The 19,164-nt window shown below is 53.6% G+C and overlaps 1 protein-coding gene across 8 annotated transcripts in view; it reads right to left on the bottom strand.

Moving 5' to 3' along the window:
• The window catches only part of IFT140 (intraflagellar transport 140), a 105,961-nt gene that overhangs the window by 1,422 nt on the left and 85,375 nt on the right, over positions 1-19,164 (bottom strand). For 6 of the 8 annotated variants that reach the window (XM_054454663.2, XM_063654834.1, XM_063654836.1 and 3 more), the window contains 11 exons: positions 16,738-16,915; positions 16,085-16,275; positions 15,430-15,525; positions 14,980-15,112; positions 14,748-14,891; positions 14,050-14,178; positions 13,741-13,923; positions 10,441-10,647; positions 9,963-10,175; positions 9,713-9,879; positions 8,053-8,194 (listed from right to left, as the gene is read on the bottom strand). In XM_054454663.2, coding sequence (XP_054310638.1) covers positions 8,053-8,194; positions 9,713-9,879; positions 9,963-10,175; positions 10,441-10,647; positions 13,741-13,923; positions 14,050-14,178; positions 14,748-14,891; positions 14,980-15,112; positions 15,430-15,525; positions 16,085-16,275; positions 16,738-16,915 — 1,783 coding nt within the window. Of the gene's footprint in view, positions 1-3,610; positions 3,787-5,403; positions 5,465-8,052; positions 8,195-9,712; positions 9,880-9,962; positions 10,176-10,440; positions 10,648-13,740; positions 13,924-14,049; positions 14,179-14,747; positions 14,892-14,979; positions 15,113-15,429; positions 15,526-16,084; positions 16,276-16,737; positions 16,916-19,164 lie in introns of those variants that run through there. The other 2 variants (XM_054454666.2, XM_063654838.1) reach the window with 2 other exon arrangements.

The raw sequence follows: 19,164 nt of genomic DNA on the forward strand, positions 1-19,164 counted from the left end.
CACAAAACAAGCTTGGGTAATGCTGTAGCGGGGAGCCCAGGTCAGGCCAAGGTCCTGCAGTGGCGGACTTCAGAGAAGGGCTGGCACAGGGAGGGAGAGAGAGGAAGGAGTTGACCAGGGTCGAAGAGGGACCCTGTGGTCAGAAAGGGCCGGCGTCCTGATGCAACCAGGGCCTGGTGCGTGTGACTGCTCTGTGTGCAGAGCTAGCTTCGGAGAGGGCAATGAAGTGGTTTCCAGAAGGCGGGCAGAGGGTGCGGAGGATGGGTGAGGGGTGGTGGGGCGCAGGACAGGCGGTGTAGGCGGGTGAGGGGTGATGGGGCGCAGGACAGGCGGTGTAGGCGGGTGGGGGCGATGGGGCACAGGACAGGCGGTGTAGGTGGGTGAGGGGCGATGGGGGGCAGGACAGGCGGCGTAGGCGGGTGGGGGGAAGTGGAGGGCAGGACGCAGGGACAGAAATGTTGCCGGTCTCCAGCATCAGGAGAGTGAGTGTGGCGGGAAAACTGAGCGTATGTGGGAGCCGTGGCCTGGGTGAGGTGGTGCACGTGAGCCCGGGTGGTGTGTGCCCGGGCATTCTCAGTTGAGCTGGGCTTCCCGGTTTCTTTTTCTTTTGTGTCTCGTGAATCCCACAGGCTTCAAGCAACCACAGAGGCAATAAATAAGCTGGTGAAATATTTAAAATGTGGATTTCCTGTTCATTTTGAAGATATAGCAGTCTGGGCATCTCTCTACTCCAATTTTGCTTTTATACATAAAACTATAGTTCTCCTAGAAATAGAAACCCTGTTGGAGCAGGGCGCGGTGGTGCACACCAGCCACTCACGAGGATCCCTTGAACCTGGGAGGCCGAGGCTGCAGGGAGCTGTGATTGTGCCACTGCACTCCAGCCTGGGCAACAGAGCAAGACCCCGTCTCAAAACCCAACCAAGTAACAACAAAAAAGAAACCTTGTTAGGATTAGACTTGAGTTGTTTTTTCCAGCAGCAAAAGGGGTCAGTGAATGCAAGTGGAAGGGCACAGAGGGGAGTGAGCAACCGGACCAGGAAGTCTGTGTCTCACGGAGCTGACCTTTCAGCCCTGAGGGAGAGCCACTGCCAAGGAGCTTTCCTGTGAATTCTGGAGGCTGCAGCCCAGCGAGCCCGACACAGTCGCCAGCATGTTTCCCAAGCTCATTTCTGGATACTCAGTTTGTGAGCCCCGGGAACTATCTGCTAGGGCAACACAACTGGTGGGCGCAGAGGCCCTGCAGGCATCGGCATAGCTGCGGGGTCTGACAGATGCAGGTGCATGCAATTCTGTATGTTGGCTACAACAGAATTATGGTTGAAAAAGAGGCCGGGCACGGTGGCTCACGCCTGTAATCCCAGCACTTTGGGAGGCCGAGGCAGACGGATCACAAGGTCAGGAGATGAGACCATCCTGGCTAACACGGTGAAACCCCATCTCTACTAAAAAAAAAAAAAAAAAATACAAAAATTAGCTGGGTGTGGTGGCATGCACCTGTAGTCCCAGCTACTTGGGAGGCTGAGGCAGGAGAATGGCTTGAGCCCAGGAGACGGAGGTTGCAGTGAGCTGAGATCACGCCACTGGACTCCAGCCAGGCAACAGAGCAATACTCCGTCTCAGAAAAAGAAAAAAGAATGAGAAGAGAGGCTTCTGACAATGGCCACGACTCCTGTGAGAGCAGCCCTCCCCCTAACGATGACGGACACATGGAAAGCACTGGGGGCAGCTGCGAGCAGGCTGATGCTAGGAGCGGGTGGCACGGGGCGGGCTTCCTGCTTCTCACAACCTTTTTTTTTTTCTTTTTTGAGATGGAGTCTCACTGTGTCACCCAGGCTGGAGTTCAGTGCAAGCTCTGCCTCCCGGGTTCATGCCATTCTCCTGCCTCAGCCTCCCGAGTAGCTGGGACTACAGGTGCCCACCACCACACCTGGCTAATTTTTTGTATTTTTAGTAAAGACGGGGTTTCACCGTGTTAGCCAGGATGGTCTTGGTCTCCTGACCTCGTGATCTGCCCACCTTGGCCTCCCAAAGTGCTGGGATTACAGGCATGAGCCACTGGACCTGGCCGCTTCTCACAACTTTCTGCCTCAGGGTAGGTCCAAGTCAGGGCCCGTGTGGGCATCAGAGAGCCACCTCGAAGGCTGCCCTCTTCCAGGCTTAAAGAACCAGAATCAAGATTTTTGTTGGCCAGGCGCAGTGGCTGACGCCTGTAATCCCAGCACTTTGGGAGGCCAAGGTGGGCGGATCACGAGGGGAGATCCAGACCATCCTGGCTAACATGGTGAAACCCTGTCTTTACTAAAAATACAAAAAAAAAAAAATATTAGCCGGGTGTGGTGGTGGGCACCTGTAGTCCCAGCTACTCGGGAGGCTGTGGCAGAAGAATGGCGTGAACCTGGGAGGCGGAGCTTGCAGTGAGTCGAGATCGCGCCACTGCACTCCAGTCTGGGCGACAGAGTGAGACTCCATCTCAAATAAATAAATAAAAGATTTTTGTTGACCACAGCAGCGGGAATGTGAAGGTGAAAATATGGGGATACAGCAGTCATGGGGGGATTCCAAATCCTGAGCATACACTGCCCTTGTCACTAGTTGCTCCCACACTACACATGAGGCAGGGGAGGCGCAGACTTTAAGCTAACTCAAGCTACAAGCAGGGATTTCAGCTGCTATCCACCACAGGGGAAAGAGTTTCGGCTCTGAGCTGAGGAAACGTGATTGCCTAATAAAATGAACCAAAAAAAAAAACCAACAATACTCTTTGGAGGAATGTAACAGAATCCAGAGTCTCTACAATGGATTATCCACAATGTCCACGATACAAAAAAATGACTAGACATAAGAAACAGGAAAATTTGACCCATACTCAAAAGGCAAGTAATGGAGATCAATCCTACATGACCCAGATATTGGAACTGGTAGCTAAGGTTTTAGAGCAGCAGTTACAACTCTGCTTTAGGATATAAATATAAAATATATTTTAAACAAATTAACAAATAGGGAATTTTAGCCAATACATAATAAAAAGAACTAGATGTAAATTCTAGGGCTGAAAAACAAGCTCTAAAAAAATTGTTGGAGAGGTTAACAGCAGATTGAAGATAGCTAAAGAAAGTCTGTAGATAAATATAAATTAATCCAAAGGACAGAAAAAAGAAAATAATGAGCAGTAATCACAAATGTGTGTCTACTAGATATGGGAGACCTAACATTTAATTGGAGTCCCAGAAGGAGAAAAAGAGCAAATTTCCCAAATTTGGCAAAACACAAATATAGATCCAAAAAGCCCAGGATAAATAAAATGAAAACACCTAGGAACATGATTATCACACTGCTGAAACACAAATTCAAGAAGAAAGTCATGACAGCAGCCAGTGCGGTGGGAGATGGAGAGAGACACATGACACATAAGGGCCCCACAGACAGCCCAAAGCTGACTCTTCCAGAAACAATGGAGGCCCAGACAGGGAAAACATTCAAGTGCTGAAAGGAAAAAAATCTGTCAAATCAGGATTTTTTTTTGAATCAGGATCTTGCTCTGTCACCCAGGCTGGAGTGCAGTGGTGCTATCACAGCTCACTGCAGACTCAACCTCCTGGGCTCAAGCAGTCCTCCCACCTCAGCCTCCCAAGCAGCTAAGACTGCAGGTGCATGCCACCATGACTTGCTATTTTTTTCAGAGATGGGGGTCTCACTTGTTGCCCAGGCTGGACTTGAACTCCTGGCCTCAAGAAATCCTCCCATTGTGTCTGGCCTCAGAATTCTTTATCTGATGAGAACAACCTTAAAGAATACAGGCAAAATAAATACATTTCAGATTAATGAAAAGTGAGAAAATTCATCATCAGGAGATCTGAACTTGAAGAAATGTTAAAGGGAGCTCAGGCTGAAGAGGAATGACACCTCATGCAAATCTGAATCATTGGGAAGAAGTAAGAACACCAGAAATGGCACTTTGGGAGGCTGAGGCAGGCGGATCACCTGAGGTGGGGAGTTTGAGACCAGCCTGGCCAACATGGAGAAACCCCATCTCCCCTAAAAGTACAAAATTAGCCAGGCATGGTGGCGCATGCCTGTAATCCCAGCTACTCAGGAGGCTGAGGCAGGAGAATCACTTGAACCTGGGAGGTGGAGGTTGTGGTGAGCTGAGATTGCACCACTGCACTCCAGCCTGGGCAACAAAGAGTGAAACTCTGTCTCAAAAAAAAAAAAAAAAAAAAAAGAACACCAGAAATGGTAAATATGTAGGTAAATGTAAAAGACTATTTCTTTCCTTTTAATTTCTTTAAAATACATATGACTGTTGAAAGCAACAATTATAATGCTATATTGTGTTTATAATACATGTAAATGTTATACATATGACAAATACAGGTAGAGACATGCGTGGGTGAATGGACCTGCCTGCTAACTCTAATGTGATAAGTATGTTTATGGTAATCTCCAGGGCAAACACTAGAAATACAATGCAAAGAGAGGAGTAGAGATAAAAAGCTGATAGCTAAAATGAAATTGTAAAAACTATTCAACTAACTTAAAAGAAGGCAGGAAAGAAGGTTCAAAGGAGCAATAATAAAACTGGTAGGACAAACCAAACAAAAATGGTAGCCTGAAATCAAGCCATATTAATTATATTAACTGTAAATGGACAAAACATTCCAATTAAAAGGCAGAGATTATCAGAAATCTAGAAAAACTCGACTATATGCTGTCTATCAGCAATATACTTTAAATACAATGACACAGATAGGCAGAAGGTAAAAGGAAGGAAAAAGCTATACTATACAACACAGCATAAGACAGCAGGACTAGCTATACCAGTGTTAGATTTGCTACACCTCAAGACAGTATTGCCGGAGATCAAAGGGACATTTCACAAAGATAAATTCAGTTTCCCAGCTTACTGCCTCGAGAGTTTTCAGGCCTCAGTGCAGGAAGAGGGTACCAGAGCCAGCAGTCTCCCTATGCTGAGAAGAAAGTTCATAGTTTGAGGAGGCCCAGGTGGCTAGAACTTGTGGGATACAGTACTGGACAGGAGAGAATAGAGAGAGAGCACTTCGGAGTCCTGCAGAGGGTTCTATCCGAGTCTTCATCTGAGTGCTGAATAGTGCATATATGTGAAGAAAGTAATGTGGCTGGGGAAAGACCATAGGAAATAATCAGGTGGAACAATCCCCAGAGAGTGATCATACATGGCCAGAGAGTAATCACACATGGCCGGAGAGTGATCACACATGGCCAGAGAGTGATCACACATGGCCAGAGAGTGAGTGATCACACATGGCCGGAGAGTGAGTGATCACACACGGCCGGGAATTGTTTGCACTCCCACCAGCCAGAGTGGAAAGACCTCCCAATACAGGAGTCAGTGAGAAGAGCAGAGCCTTCACAAGGGTATTACCTGGATAGTGGGACAAAATTAGCACTGGACTCAAGGCTGTTCCAGACGCCACCAACAAAGCTAAGAGCAAGCAGCAAGATGATCACATTATTCCCAAGTAACTTAACCTTGTCCCAGAACAAAGCTCAAAAATATTTAAAAGAACACACACATGCACACACACACACACACACACACTGAGAGAGAGAGAGAGCGAAAGGTTGAAAGAGAGAGAGAGAGACTCCATCACCCAACAACCTAAAACACAATGTCTGGAGTCCAATAATAAACTATCAAACATCCAACGAAGCAGAAAATATGAACCATAATAATAAGATCAATCAACAGAAACAGATCCAGAATTGACACAGATTGAGTTAGGAGACAAGGATGTTAAAACCACTATTATAAATGTGCTTCATATGCTCAAGAAGGTAGAGCCAAGTGTAAGCATAGTAGAGTCATGAAAGATATGGGGAAAGAAGTGAAAAGTAGAGATAAAAAGCTGATAGCTAAAATGAAATTGTAAAAAATATTCCACTAAGGCCAGGCGTGGTGGCTCATGCCTGTCATCCCAGCACTTTGGGAGGCTGAGGCGGGCGGATCACGAGGTCAGGAGATTGAGACCATCCTGGCTAATACGGTGAAACCGCATCTCTACTGAAAATACAAAAAAATTAGCTGGGCGTGGTGGCGGGCACCTGTAGTCCCAGCTACTCGGGAGGCTGAGGTAGGAGAATGGCGTGAACCCAGGAGGCGGAGCTTGCAGTGAGCTGAGATTGTGCCGTTGCACTCCAGCCTGGGCGACAGAGCGAGACTCTGTCTCAAAAAAAAAAAAAAAAAAAAAAAAAAAAATCAACTAAAAAGAAGGTAGGAAAGAAGGTTCAAAGGACAATAATAAAAACTGGTAGAAAAAGTTGACTGGCAGAAAACTGACATGAAAAAGATGGATGGGATTAGCATCAGAGTGAGACACTGCAGAAGGAAAGCTGGTAAACTTGAAGCAACAGGAATGGCAAATCCCTAAAATGAAAAACAGAAAAAATCCTTGGGGGAGAAAAGAAGACCATCAGTTGAGATAGGGGATGGTACTGTATATACAAGTCATTGGAATTTCAGAAACAGAGGAAAAAAGGAATAGAAGGGAACTTTGGCTGGGGGCAGTGGCTCACACCTGTAATCCCAGCACTTTGGGAAGTGGAGGCAGGTGGATCACTTGAGGTCACGAGTTCAAGACCAGCCTGGCCAAATGGTGAAACCCCATCTCTACAGGCACGCTGACGCACACCTGTAGTCCCAGCTACTCGGGAGGCTGAGGCAGGAGAATCGCTTGAATCCAGGAGGCAGAGCTTGCAGTGAGCCGAGATTGCGCCACTGCACTCCAGCCTGGGCAACAGAGCGAGACTCCGTCGCAAAAAAAAAAAAAAAAAAAAAGGGAACTTCCTCACAGACTGGGAGAAAATATTTGTAAATCATACCTGATCAAGGAAATGTATCTAGAATATACAAAGAATACAATAATAAGCCAGTCACAGTGGCTCACGCCTGTAATCCCAGCACTTTGGGAGGCCGAGGTGGGCGGATCACGAGGTCAGGAGATTGAGACCATCCTGGCTAACACGGTGAAACCCCGTCTCTACTAAAAAAATACAAAAAATTAGCTGGGCGTGCTGGTGGGCGCCTGTAGTCCCAGCTACTCAGGAGGCTGAGGCGGGAGAATCGCTTGAACGCGGGAGGCGGAGCTTGCAGTGAGCCGAGATCACGCCACTGCACTCCAGCCTGGGCAACAGAGCGAGACTCCGTCTCAAAAAAAAAAAAATACAATAATAAGAAAACCCAATAAAATGATGAGAAAAGACTTGAAGGCTTCACAGAAGATGTGTAAATAGATAATAAGCACATGAGAAGGAGCTCCACATCACTACTCATCCAGAAAATGTAAATTTAAACCACAGTGAGGTACTATTCACCCCCTAGGATGGCTATAATTAGAAAGAATGATCAAATGTTGGTGAAGATGAGGAAAAACACTAAAACATTGCAGCTAAATAAGTTATTAGCTAGTCACTTTAAAGTGACTATATGCTGTCTCTAAAATTAAAAAATAATAAAGCTACTAAAAAATGGAACACCATTTTCTTTTTTTGTAAAAATCCCTGAAAAAGAAATCGTGGTTATTCAGACTTGGGAACATGCAGACATTTCTTCACAAACAAAGTAAGTCGGTCGCTTCCCTGTGACACTGCTAGTAACAGCCAGTAACAATGTGAGACTGTTACTTTTTGCTACCGACAGATTTTTTTTTTCTTTTGAGACAGGGTCTCGCTCTGTCACCCAGGCTGGAGTGCAGTGGCGCCATCAGATCTTACTGCAGCCTCAACCTCCTGGGCTCAAGTGATCCTCCCACCTCAGCCTTCCAAGCAGCTGGGACCCCAGGTGTGAGCCACCATGCCTGGCTAATTTTTTCCTTTTTTGTAGAGATGGGGTTTCACCATGTTGCCCAGGCTGCTCTTGAACTCCTGGGCTCGTCATTCTCCTGCCTCAGCCTCCCAAAGTGCTGGGATTACAGGAGTGACCCACCACGCACAGCCTCAATTTGAGCTGTTAAGCCTTCATTTCAGGAGCCTTGCGTGGCGGGATGCTGCTAGTGAGCAGCGCTCAGGCCTCACCGTCTGGTACTCCTCCTTCCGCACGTAGTGCTCCACCAGGAAGCCGTAGACGTCCCCAATGCGGATGGTGCTGTCCAGGTCTGGTTCCTCCAGGAGCAGCTCACACTGCTTGATGGACTCCTTGGGGTCCTCTGTGTATGTCCTGCCGAGAGCAGAGATGAGGCCTGGGCCCCGAAGCCCTGAACACCTACTGCTATCAGAGGTCAGAGGAGACTCTTGGCCTGTAAGAGGAGCTCTCCGGAATGGCAGGAGGAAACTTTCTATGAAGTTAAATTCATTAATTCCTTAATTTGTTCATTCATAAATTAACTCATCCATGTAACACTCTTACTGATCACTTGAATACTCGGTCCTATGCTTGGACTGAAGACCAAAGACTTCCAACCCCTAGTTCCTGCTCTATGGAACAGTCCAGAGGGGGCTAGAAACCTCTGGGCAAAGTGTGACCCAGAGAGGATGTGGTGCATGTGGACGGGGTGCATGGAGAGGCGCACAGCACCCCTTGCCCGAGGCCACTGGGAAGAACCCTCCAAGCAGAGAGGCTGCCCGCACACAGGCTGTGTGTGTGACCTGGCGTGAGGGTCTGTGGCAGAGCAGGGTGTGTGGCCTGTGAGCTGGGGCGACACCAGGGAGGTGAGCCTACTGGAACACAACGTGGTCCAGGGCAGGTGACCGGAGCCGTGTGGAGCTCAGGCTCCCATGTCAGGAGGGTCCAGGGCCCATCTGGCCACCCACTGACTCGGCCATTCCAGACAGGTGCCTGGCCTGCCCTCTGACCCCTGGCCCATAGGAGGCTGCCCACCCTGGCCCTCACACGTCATCTCCCCTCCACCCATGTCCTGTGCTATCCCTGACGACCAGCTGCTATCGATTCTCCTCCGCTCCTGCCCTGTGGCCTCAGCTCAGCAGACATCTGTGAGACGCGGATACCCCAGAATTGACACGTGCAGGCGGACCGTGCCCTTCCAAGGGGCACCGCTTTGTACGACATTGTTCAAAGGACTTCTGGAACTCTTGTTTTGGAAAAGGTTCTCAGACAAGGAAAACGCCCCTGCCAGCTGAGACAGAGGTTGGGCCCTGAAGCGCACAAGCAAATGCCCACCGTGCTGTCCACACAGCAGCTCTCTGAAAAGCTGAGTCACCTGCCCATAATAAAGATGGGGAGGTATTCAAATAAACTTAGAATCTCGGCCTCTCCTGAAAACCGAGATGATCGGCTGCCTGGGTCTCCTCTCCACAAGCTTGGAGCTGGTGGCAGTTGACCTGTGGAGAGGCACGAGCCCGCTGGTCACCATGGTCCCCCCACCCCAGGTCACACAGTGGCGCTCACTCAGGACTCCCCTGCCCGGCCCCTGCATACCCTAAGCAGGTCTTTGGCTCCCCAGACACACCCTCTCTTGCTCCAGATCTGCCGCCTCCTCCACTCCCCCACCAGGTTTCTCTCTCAGCGTCTCTGGTGTTTCTAGAACGCCTTCCTAAGGCTGTACCCGGGCTCTGAGGGCTCCCAGGAGGAGGTGGGGTGTGTCTTCAGCAGTAGCACTGTCCCAAGTGAGCTCCCATCTGCTGTCCTGCCCCTTTGCTGGCTGGGGTTTCTCATGGTCAGCCCTGGCCCTGTAGTCACATCTGCCCCGGCCTGTTCCCGCTGGCCCTGGGGGCGCACCTGCGGGCCTGGATGAACCTCTTCACCAGTGCCATCCTGCTCTGCAACTGCGCCAGCCTGGTCTCCTGGTCCAGGGGGCTCTTGGCCTTGGCCTTGGCCAGGCACTTGTAGGCCTCGGTCAGCGCCCCATGGGCTTTGTCGTAGTTCTGGTATTCATCAATCTCCACCTGTACAGATGAGACCCGTCAAGACCTGCTGGGCTCCACAGCCCTCCCCAGGGCCCCGCTGGCATCCCAGGGAGGACCTGCACCTGGGCACAAGCATCATAAAAGCCGGCCAGGAGGTCCAGGGCCCGCCCCTTGGTGTAGAAGCTGATGATGTTCTTCATGATCTCCGGCTCCTTCCGCCAGTCGAGGGACTGCAGGTAGTTGGCAGCCATGATGTAGATTTCCTTCTGCCTGGACACGCTCGCGAAGAATGTGATTTTCTCTGTGTCTCCGGATTTGAGCAGCGCCCTCATGGCCTAGGCAGAGAGACAGCGGGGCTCAGGCAAGCAGGGGCTGGGCCGGGACAAGCACAAGGGACCCCAAGCAGGAGCTCTCACAAGAAGAGTGGCTCAGGGCTTCCCGGTAGAGACAGATCTTAGTGGTTGTCTCTTCCTGGCCAGAAAGGCTCAGCCCTAGCTCGGGGTAATCACGAAGGCAAATGGAGATGCATGCAGGGGGCCCGCAGCCTAACTGCCTGTGAGGTAGCCGCGGCCTGGGGCTGGGAGAGGGGCCGGCGCTCACCTTCAGCTTGTTGCCGGCCTGCGTGTACTTCTTGGTGGCCAGGTGGTAGCTGCCCTGGCGCATGCAGCAGTTTGCTATCTGCTCCAGCAGCTCCCGCCGCGACTCCTCAGGCAGGTCCGAGGAGTCCTTGGCCACGGTCATCTTTTCCGCCATCTCCTCGGTGATGCTCATGTTCTGCTCCAGGCACAGCTGCAGGGCTTCCTGATACTGCAAAGGTGCAGAAATGGTACGGGGCTGCCGAGGGGGCTGGGAACCGAAGTGCGCCCCTCATCTGCCACTGCTTCAGAGGAAACCAGGCCCCTCGGCTCTGCGGCGGCCTCTGTCTAGCTGGGGTGGGTATGGAGGGGACAAGGATGTCTCCCCTGCCTCACTGACCTACAGTCATTCACGTTACTTTCTCACACTGTTAACATTCCAGAATGGAACGAAGGAAACAATACTCTCAAGTGATATATGCTCAAGAGAATATTATGTTTTGGGAGAAAAGGAAACTGGTAATTTTCTTCTATATTTCTGAATTTTTAAAATTAAATTTTTGAGACAGGGTCTCACTCTGTCCCCCAGGCTGGAGTGCAGTGGTGCAGTCACGGCAGCCTCCACCTCCCCAGGGTCAGGTGATCTTCCCACCTCAGTTTTTGTATTTTCAGTAGAGACCGGGTTTTGCCATGTTGCCCAGGCTGGTCTTGAACTCCTGGGCTCAAGCAATCCGCCTGCCTTAGCCTCCCAAAGTGCTGGGATTGCAGGCACAAGCTACCGCGCCGGCCTGATTTTCCCAACATTTTAAGAAATATATATATATTTTTTCTGAGATGGGGTTTCGCTCTTATTGCCCAGGCTGGAGTGCAGTGGCGCAATCTCGGCTCACTGCAACCTCTACCTCCCGGGTTCAAGCCATTCTCCTGCCTCAGCCTCCCAAGTAGCTGGGATTACAGGCGCCCGCCACCATGCCCGGCTAATTTTATAATTTTTTTTAGTAGAGACAGGGTTTCTCCCTGTTGGTCAGGCTGGGCTCAAACTCCTGACCTCAGGTGATCCACCCGCCTCGGCCTCCCAAAGTGCTGGGATTAGAGGTGTGAGTCACCACATCCAGCCCTCATTTTAAGAAAAATTTTATATTCTTCACTTGAGAATATGTCTTAGGCCAGGCATGTTGGCTCACGCCTGTAATTCCAGCACTTTGGGAGGCCAAGGTGAGAGGATCACTTGGGCCCAGGAGTTTGAGACCAGCCTGGGCAACATAGCGAGACCCCCATCTTCACAAGAAAAAAAACAGTAATAACCCACAAATATATATAAAGTAATAACACATTTATATTAAAAAAAAAAAAGAATATGGCTGAGCGCAGTGGCTCACACCTGTAATCCCAGCACTTTGGGAGGCCGAGGTAGGCAAATCACCTGAGGTCAGGAGTTCGAGACCAGCCTGACCAACATGGAGAAACCCCGTCTCTATTAAAAATACAAAATTAGGCTGGGTGCCATGGCTCATGCCTGTAATCTCAAGCACTTTGGGAGGCTGAGGAGGTGGATCATGAGGTCAGGAGATCGAGACCATCCTGGCCAACATGGTGAAACCCCGTCTCTACTAAAATACAAAAAATTAACACAGGCGTGATGGTGGGCGCCTGTAGTCCCAGCTACTCGGGAGGCTGAGGCAGGGGAATCGCTTGAACCCGGGAGGCTGAGGTTGCAGTGAGCCAAGATTGCGCCATTGCACTACAGTCTGGGTGACAGAGCGAGACTCTGTCTCAAAAAAAAAAAAAAAAAAACATACAAATACAAAATTAGCCGGGCGTGGTGGTGCATGCCTGTAATCCCAGCTACTGGGGAATCTGAGGCAGGACAATCACTTGAACCCGGGAGGTGGAGTTTGTGGTGAGCTGAGATCGCCCCATTGCACTACAGCCCGGGCAACAAGAGTGAAACTCCATTTCAAAAAAAAAAAAAAAAAAAGAGAATATGTCGGCTAGGCACGGTGGCTCACACCTGTAATCCCAGCACTTTGGGAGGCCGAGGCGGGCAGATCACGAGGTCAAGAGATCGAGACTATCCTGGCCAACATGGTGGAATGCCGTCTCTACTAAAAATACAAAAATTAGCCGGGTGTGGTGGCGGGTACCTGTAGTCCCTGCTACTTGGGAGGCTGAAGCAGGAGAATCGCTTGAACCCAGGAAGTGGAGCTTGCAGTGAGCCGAGATTGTGCCACTGTACTCCAGCCTGGTGACAGAGCAAGACTCCATCTCAAAAAAAAAAAAAAAAAAAAAAAAAAGGAAAAAGAAAAATAATATGTCTCAGAAGAAAAAGAATTCTGCCTTGGAGGTGTTTCCATCTCAGTACGTTGGCCCTGGGGATTCAACCGTCCTGGTGACAGACATGAGGGCCGGTGTCCTTGCTGTGTAAACCCTCTGTGGAGCACGCCCTGTGCACACACCACTCACACGTGCGTCAATGTGTCTGTCAGGATGAACTCCCGAGGGAAGGGGAGGCTGGGACAAGGGAGAGCTTGTCTTATGATGGGTTCTGCCTGCTGTGTTCCACAGGGCCGGGGTGTATCTGCTTCCCATGATAATCCAGTGGGTTTTCTCACCTTTTCACCCTTAGTAGCCCAGTAAAAAATGGCATCTCTGTGAATTTTGATCTGTATTTCTATCATGAATAAAGCTAAGCATTTTATATTTGGGAACCACCATATTTCCATTTGAATAAACTGTTCCTGGCCAGTCACAGGGCTCACATCTATAGTCCCAGTGCTTTGAGAGGCTGAGGCAGGAGGATTGCTTGAGCCCAGGAGTTCAAGAGCAGTCTGAGCAACACAGCAAGACCCTGAGTCTATGAAAAAAAATTTTAAAAATTAGCTGGAGATGGTGGCACACACCTGTATTCCCAGCTACTCAGGAAGAAGGAGGGTTCCTTGAGCCTGGGAAGTTGAGGCTGCAGTGAACCAAGATGGCACCACCACAATCCAGCCTGGGCAACAGAGTGAGACACTGTCTCAAAAAAAAAAAAAAAAAAAAAGGCTAAGATGATAAATTTTGTGTTCTGTGTAATTTTTACCCCCCCACCATAGGTGAGTGCACAATTCCCTGTGTATGATCAGATGCCAGTGGTGAAGGAGGGCAAGTCTACACTTGTGGACCTCCTGGGTGTGCCGTACGTGAAACCCAGGGCAGGGGGCACCCACCACAGCCTTCCTCGAGAACTCATAATCAAGCAAGCAGCCATTCCCACAGCCTCTGGAGACAAGAGACCCGAGCCGTGGTGCCTGCGTGGAGCCGAGCCCAGGCCCCGCTGGCCCCGTACCTTCTTGGCGGCCAGCAGCAGCTCCACCGCCCTCTCGTACTGACTGTGCTGGATGAAGAAGTCAGAGCAGCGGGCCAGGAGTGCAGGGTCTGACGTCTCATCCAGGTCCTCTGCGATGAGCTGCAGGGCCACAAACTGCTGGGTGGCGAAGGCCAGCTCCAGGGCCTTGGAGAAGTGGCCAGCCTGCAGATACGGCGGGCTCTGAGCAGCTGCCCAAGGCCTGGAGGCCCGAGAACGGAGGCCTCGCACAGGCAAGAGCCCCCTGGCCTGCTGCCCTCCCCCAGGTCCCCGCCGGTGGCCGGCCCTCACCTTGTGGTACAGCATGACTGCCCTGTCCATCTGCACGCCCTTCTCCTCATAGTATCGGGCCGCCTCGATCATGTCCTCGGGGGAGCTCAGCAGGGCCAAGTTCATGAGCTGGTCGTCCAGGCCGTTCTCCTGCAGGGAGGGAGGCAGGGCCCTGAAGTGGCTCCCACCGGCTTCCCCAGGTCCGCTGAGATTCTGGAATGTGGCCGGGTGCGAACCCACCCCTTCACTTTGATATGCTGCTCAGCGATCTCTGCGGTTATGGGTTTTAAGGAGCTGATGACTTACTGGGTTTGTCTACGAGGATTTTCCGATGCTCTGGGTTCTATTTCACAGAGCACTGCGAGAAATACCTGACACGGGAGATGCTTCTGGAAGCGAGAGCCCGGATTGGGACATTTGTGTGGTGCAGAACGCCCAACAGCTGTCTAGGAAGGGTCTGCCATCTGCAAGGCCATAGGCCGTGAGCAGCCTCACAACCCGCTCAGGAGCCCTGGAGCCTGGGAAACATCTGGGGACAATTCAGTGCTTTGCAAACAATGTCAGAAGCGGCCAGGAGTGGGCAGAGGGGTGAGCAGTGAGTGGCAGACACCGGCTGCACCACGTGTCACTGACACAATTCTCTCTGTCCACTTTTCCACTTGAAGCTCTCTTCAGGGGACCTCGAGAAGCGCCAGCTCCCCGCCCCGGCCCCATGGTACCTTGCACAGGCGGATGGCATTCTTGAAGGCCTGTGCCCGGGTGTAGAAGTGCACCGCCTGCCCGACCTCCTCCTGGCTCTCGTACTGGCGGGCGAGGCGGTAGGAGGCCGCCAGGTTTCCTGTCTCGTTGGCTATTTGCGCAGCCTAGAAAGACAAAGAACCCAAAGACGAGACACGGTGGCTCTGTGTCCGCCTCGTGTCCGCCTGGCCGGCTCCCCTGCGGGGACCTTACCTTCTGGACATTGCCCTGGAAGCAGTGGATGCGGACCAGGGAGAAGTGGTCCTGGGCCAGCTCGTAGTAGTGCAGCGCGGCATCCATCTCTCCCTGGCTCTCCAGGTACTGCGCCCACCACCGCCACAGGGTCCTGCGGGCAGCCCCAAGGCCATGGGTTCTCCATCCGAGCCCCGCTCCAACCCGGAACGGCCCCCACCCCGCCGCCCCCGTGCCACCCGTAGAGTGCATGTCACCTGACCTGCAAAGAGGGTGTGCCAAGAGTGAGGAACCTGGGCTCTGTCCAAAGGGAGGGCCCGGCTCAGGGCCCTGGCATAGCTCTGAGGAGCTGGGAGGACGCTGCCCACTCATGCAGGAAGCGCGGGAAGGGAGCCGCCTCGGCAAGCCCTGGGCTCCCTGCAAACCTCCAGGATGCAGTGCGGTCCCACCAGCCCTGGTGGGGACACTCACTTATCCTTCATTTTATTCACATAGAGCTCCAGGGACGGCAGGTTCTCCGACAGCATCCTGGGCACCTCGAAGCGGTGCGTGTCCGACTTCTCGTAGCTGTGAGAGAAGGAGACAGAGATCCTCGTTCCCTCCCATCCCAGCCCCACGGGAACTGGGTGGGCTGAGGGACAGCGTCGGTGAAATGCATCAGAGTGGTGGCCCTTGGGGCATGGGCTCCCGGCCTGCAGCTCTGCAGACCCTGAGCACACACGGCCGGGGGGCAGTGGGGACTTCCTGCACTGTGGGGGCCCGGGAGGCGGGTCACCCATCCACACCCCGGGAACGGGTCTAAGAGCAGCTCCTCCTCTGGAGAGGGTGACATGGGGTTTGTCTGTCCTCAGGAGACACCAGGCCCATCTGTGCTCGGCAACCGACACCAGCAATGGGACAGACGTCTTTCTGTCTCCCGCCTCGAAAGCTGGGTGGCCCAGGACGGAAGGGGCAACCCCACATCTCCAAGACTCCCAGAAGCTTCCTGCCAAGAAGGCTGCCACCACCCTGAGACAGATGCCTCCTCTGAGAACCTCCCTGGCCACCTCACCACAGCACACACAGAGGCCTCACAAGCCAGGGCCGTCCGGAGAGGCAGGGAAGAGGCTGCGAGGGCCGCACTCACTAACTGAGGGCCCGGCTGCAGTCGGCGCTGGCCTCCAGGTGCCCAGCGTAGCGGTGGTAGGTGCTGCGCAGGTGCACGCGGTCGTGGTGCTCGGCTACCTGGAGGGCCTCCTGCCACCGGCCCGCAGCCTGGTAGAACTTGTTCAGGAGGTCGTGGCGCTTGCACTTCTTGTACAGCTGCTCGGCATCCTCCTGAGGAATGAGGACGGGCAGGTGTCGCGCAGCCTCCGCAAACCCAGGCTTCAAACACACTGTTTCACGCCAGGCCACCGGTCACTGCGCCTTCCCACACTGCCAAGCACACTGACGCACGGGGCCACTGAGGGCACAGCGAATGCCACACACCCACGGGGCATCCCTGTCCCACGGCTGGAGAGTGAGATGCACCACCAAGGGGTAGCCCCACCTCCCACAGCCCCCCGAGAAGTCCTGTGCTCAGCCCTGCTGACCTGGGGTCTCTCAGGCATTCTGTTCCAGGCCCACACACCTGACAGGCACACACCTTGGAGAGCCGGCGGTCGCCTAGCCTCCACCCGCCTCACCTCCACTGCCGCTGTCTGCCCAGCTCTCCTGGGTCATGCCTCCTTCCCCGGGGGGCTGTGGCTGTGGCAGGCGTGGTGCCTTCCCGCCCACCCCACAGCGGGCGCCCCTCACCAGCATGCCCAGCTGTGTGGCCAGCACGGCCACGCGGGCCTCTAGCTCCGGCTCCTGCTCCGCCTCACGCAGCGCTCGGGCCCCGCGGGCATGGCCCATGTTCCCCAGGCACACCTTGGCCACGTCCAGCCGCTGGGTCTTCACGCACATGCGCGCCATGTTCTCCCAGACGGCCTCGCTGCGGGCAGACGGGGGGTCTGTGAGGTTCCTGCCCAGCACCTCAGGGCCCCCTGGCCCTACGGCCCCTTCTCCTGAGGCAAGTAGTCATCATGCACAGCTGCCAAAGGGGCATGAAGAGGGGCCTTCACCCATCGGCTCTGTCCCTGGGCAAGACTGCAGGCCATGCAGAGAGGTGCCCGTCACGAGTCCCACGGCCTTCCCAACCCCAAGAGGCATGGGCCGGGTCCCATTAAAAGAAGGATCTCTTATGCAGGTCACCAAGCTCCTCCTCCTTTTCCCCTGCTCTAAGCGGCTGTCTGATCAGGAAATGTGGGCTTCCTGTGTCGCTTGCACACACAGGACCTGCTCTGAGACACAGCCTCCTGCTCTCACCTGAGCCTGGGATTGCAGGGCCCCTGGTAAAGCAGCCCTGCACAGCAGGGGCCCTCACCTGACAGTCTGGCAGCCAAAGGGCGGAGCCTGGGGGATGGGGTACAGGGCCCAGACCCTGACTCAGCCCTGGAACCTGGAGCCAGGCCTGTCTCTCCAGGAGAGGGTGACCCAGCCCATGCAGGGTTCTGCAGAGCCCTGGAGGTCTGCCGAGCAGAAGGCCCTGGAGGCAGGCCTGCAGACGGGCTGACCAGTGGGACACGGGGGACAGCACCTTCCACCCCAGCCCTGTGCCCCACTCTCAGGCAGTGAGTTTTGTGTGTGTGAAGGAACAGGGTGCCAAGTGGGCAAAGGTGCGTCAGGGCACAGGTGCAGGGATGGTGGAAGTCACCCTGCCTCTTAGGGTTTTTTTGTTGTGTAAGACAGGGTCTCCATCTGTTGCTCAGGGTGGAGTGCAGTGGCACAATCACAGCTCATTCCAGCCTCGACCTCCTGAGTTCAAGCAATCCTCCCATCTCAGCCTCCCAAACAGCTGGGACCACAGATGTGTGCTACCACGCCCAGCTAAGTTTTTGTATTTTTTGTAGAGACAGGGTTTCGCCATGTTACCCAGGCTGGTCTCGAACTTCTGAGCTGAAGTGATCCACCTGCCTTGGCCTCCCACACTGCTGGGATGACAGGCATCAGCCACCGCGCCCGGCCCCCCGCCCCTCCGTGAGGTTTCCTGCATTCTTCCCCTGCTGGCGCTGATCCAGACAGGACCAGAAATGACTGAGGCCTTGGTTTGTGTCGGCTCCAGGGTAGGCAAAGGCTGCTGACAGCCACCCTGGGGACATGACGCTGCATGAGAACCGTGTGTCCGCGTGTGTGGTGTGTGGGGGGGCACTCAGCCAGGCCTCTTGGTGGGGCTGGGTGGGAGGTGGGTCCAAGGCCATCCAGGGAGACCCCGCCGCAAGGGCCTTGGGGCCCGGCTGGCCTGCGGCTTCAGCCCTGACGTAGGCTCAGGGCCTCAGACAAAGGCCCTGTTTTAAGACACAGTTCAGTGTGGTCACTGAGCAGGGACAGGCAGAGGATGCACTGGTCACTTCCTGAATCTCTCTCTTCTGCCACACGTGCCTCCCCTACAAGCCCCCCCCACACATATACATGCGCACACACGCACGCATACATGCACACACATGCACGCCTGCACGTGTGTACACACGCGCACATGCACACACACACGCACACACGGATGCACACACATGTGCACACATGCACGCACACACATTCACATGCATGCACACACACGGATGCACACACAAGCACATACACGCACACACAGGCACATACACGCACACACAAGCACATACACGCATGCACATGCACATACACGCACGCACAGGCACACACGCACGCACATGCACACACGGATGCACACACAAGCACATACACGCATGCAAGGCACACGCACGCACATGCACACACATGGATGCACGCACATGACACACACGGATGCACACACAAACATACACGCACGCACAGGCACATACACGCACGCACAGGCACACACACGCACATACACACACGCACAGGCACACACACGCACACACATACTCCCACAAGCACAGGCAGCACACCCCACAAGTGGCCTCGGAGCATCCCCACCCAGGCCCACCCTCGCATTCCAGGCTGCTCCCTGCAGATAAGCCTCAGTCCAGCCCACAGTCTTGGCAGGGCAGCAGCCCTTCAGCCTCCCTGCTGGCACAGCCACAGGCCGCTCTGAGGACTGGAGGGACCAGCCGCCCACAGAGCCCTGAGCCCGCTGTCTCGGTGAGTGAGAGGAGCTGGGGTGTGTGCAGCTGGGCATTTTCCTAACGGCCCTGCCCCTGTGAGGAG

This window comes from Pongo pygmaeus, chromosome 18, assembly GCF_028885625.2.
Source record: "Pongo pygmaeus isolate AG05252 chromosome 18, NHGRI_mPonPyg2-v2.0_pri, whole genome shotgun sequence".
NCBI lineage: Eukaryota > Metazoa > Chordata > Mammalia > Primates > Hominidae > Pongo > Pongo pygmaeus.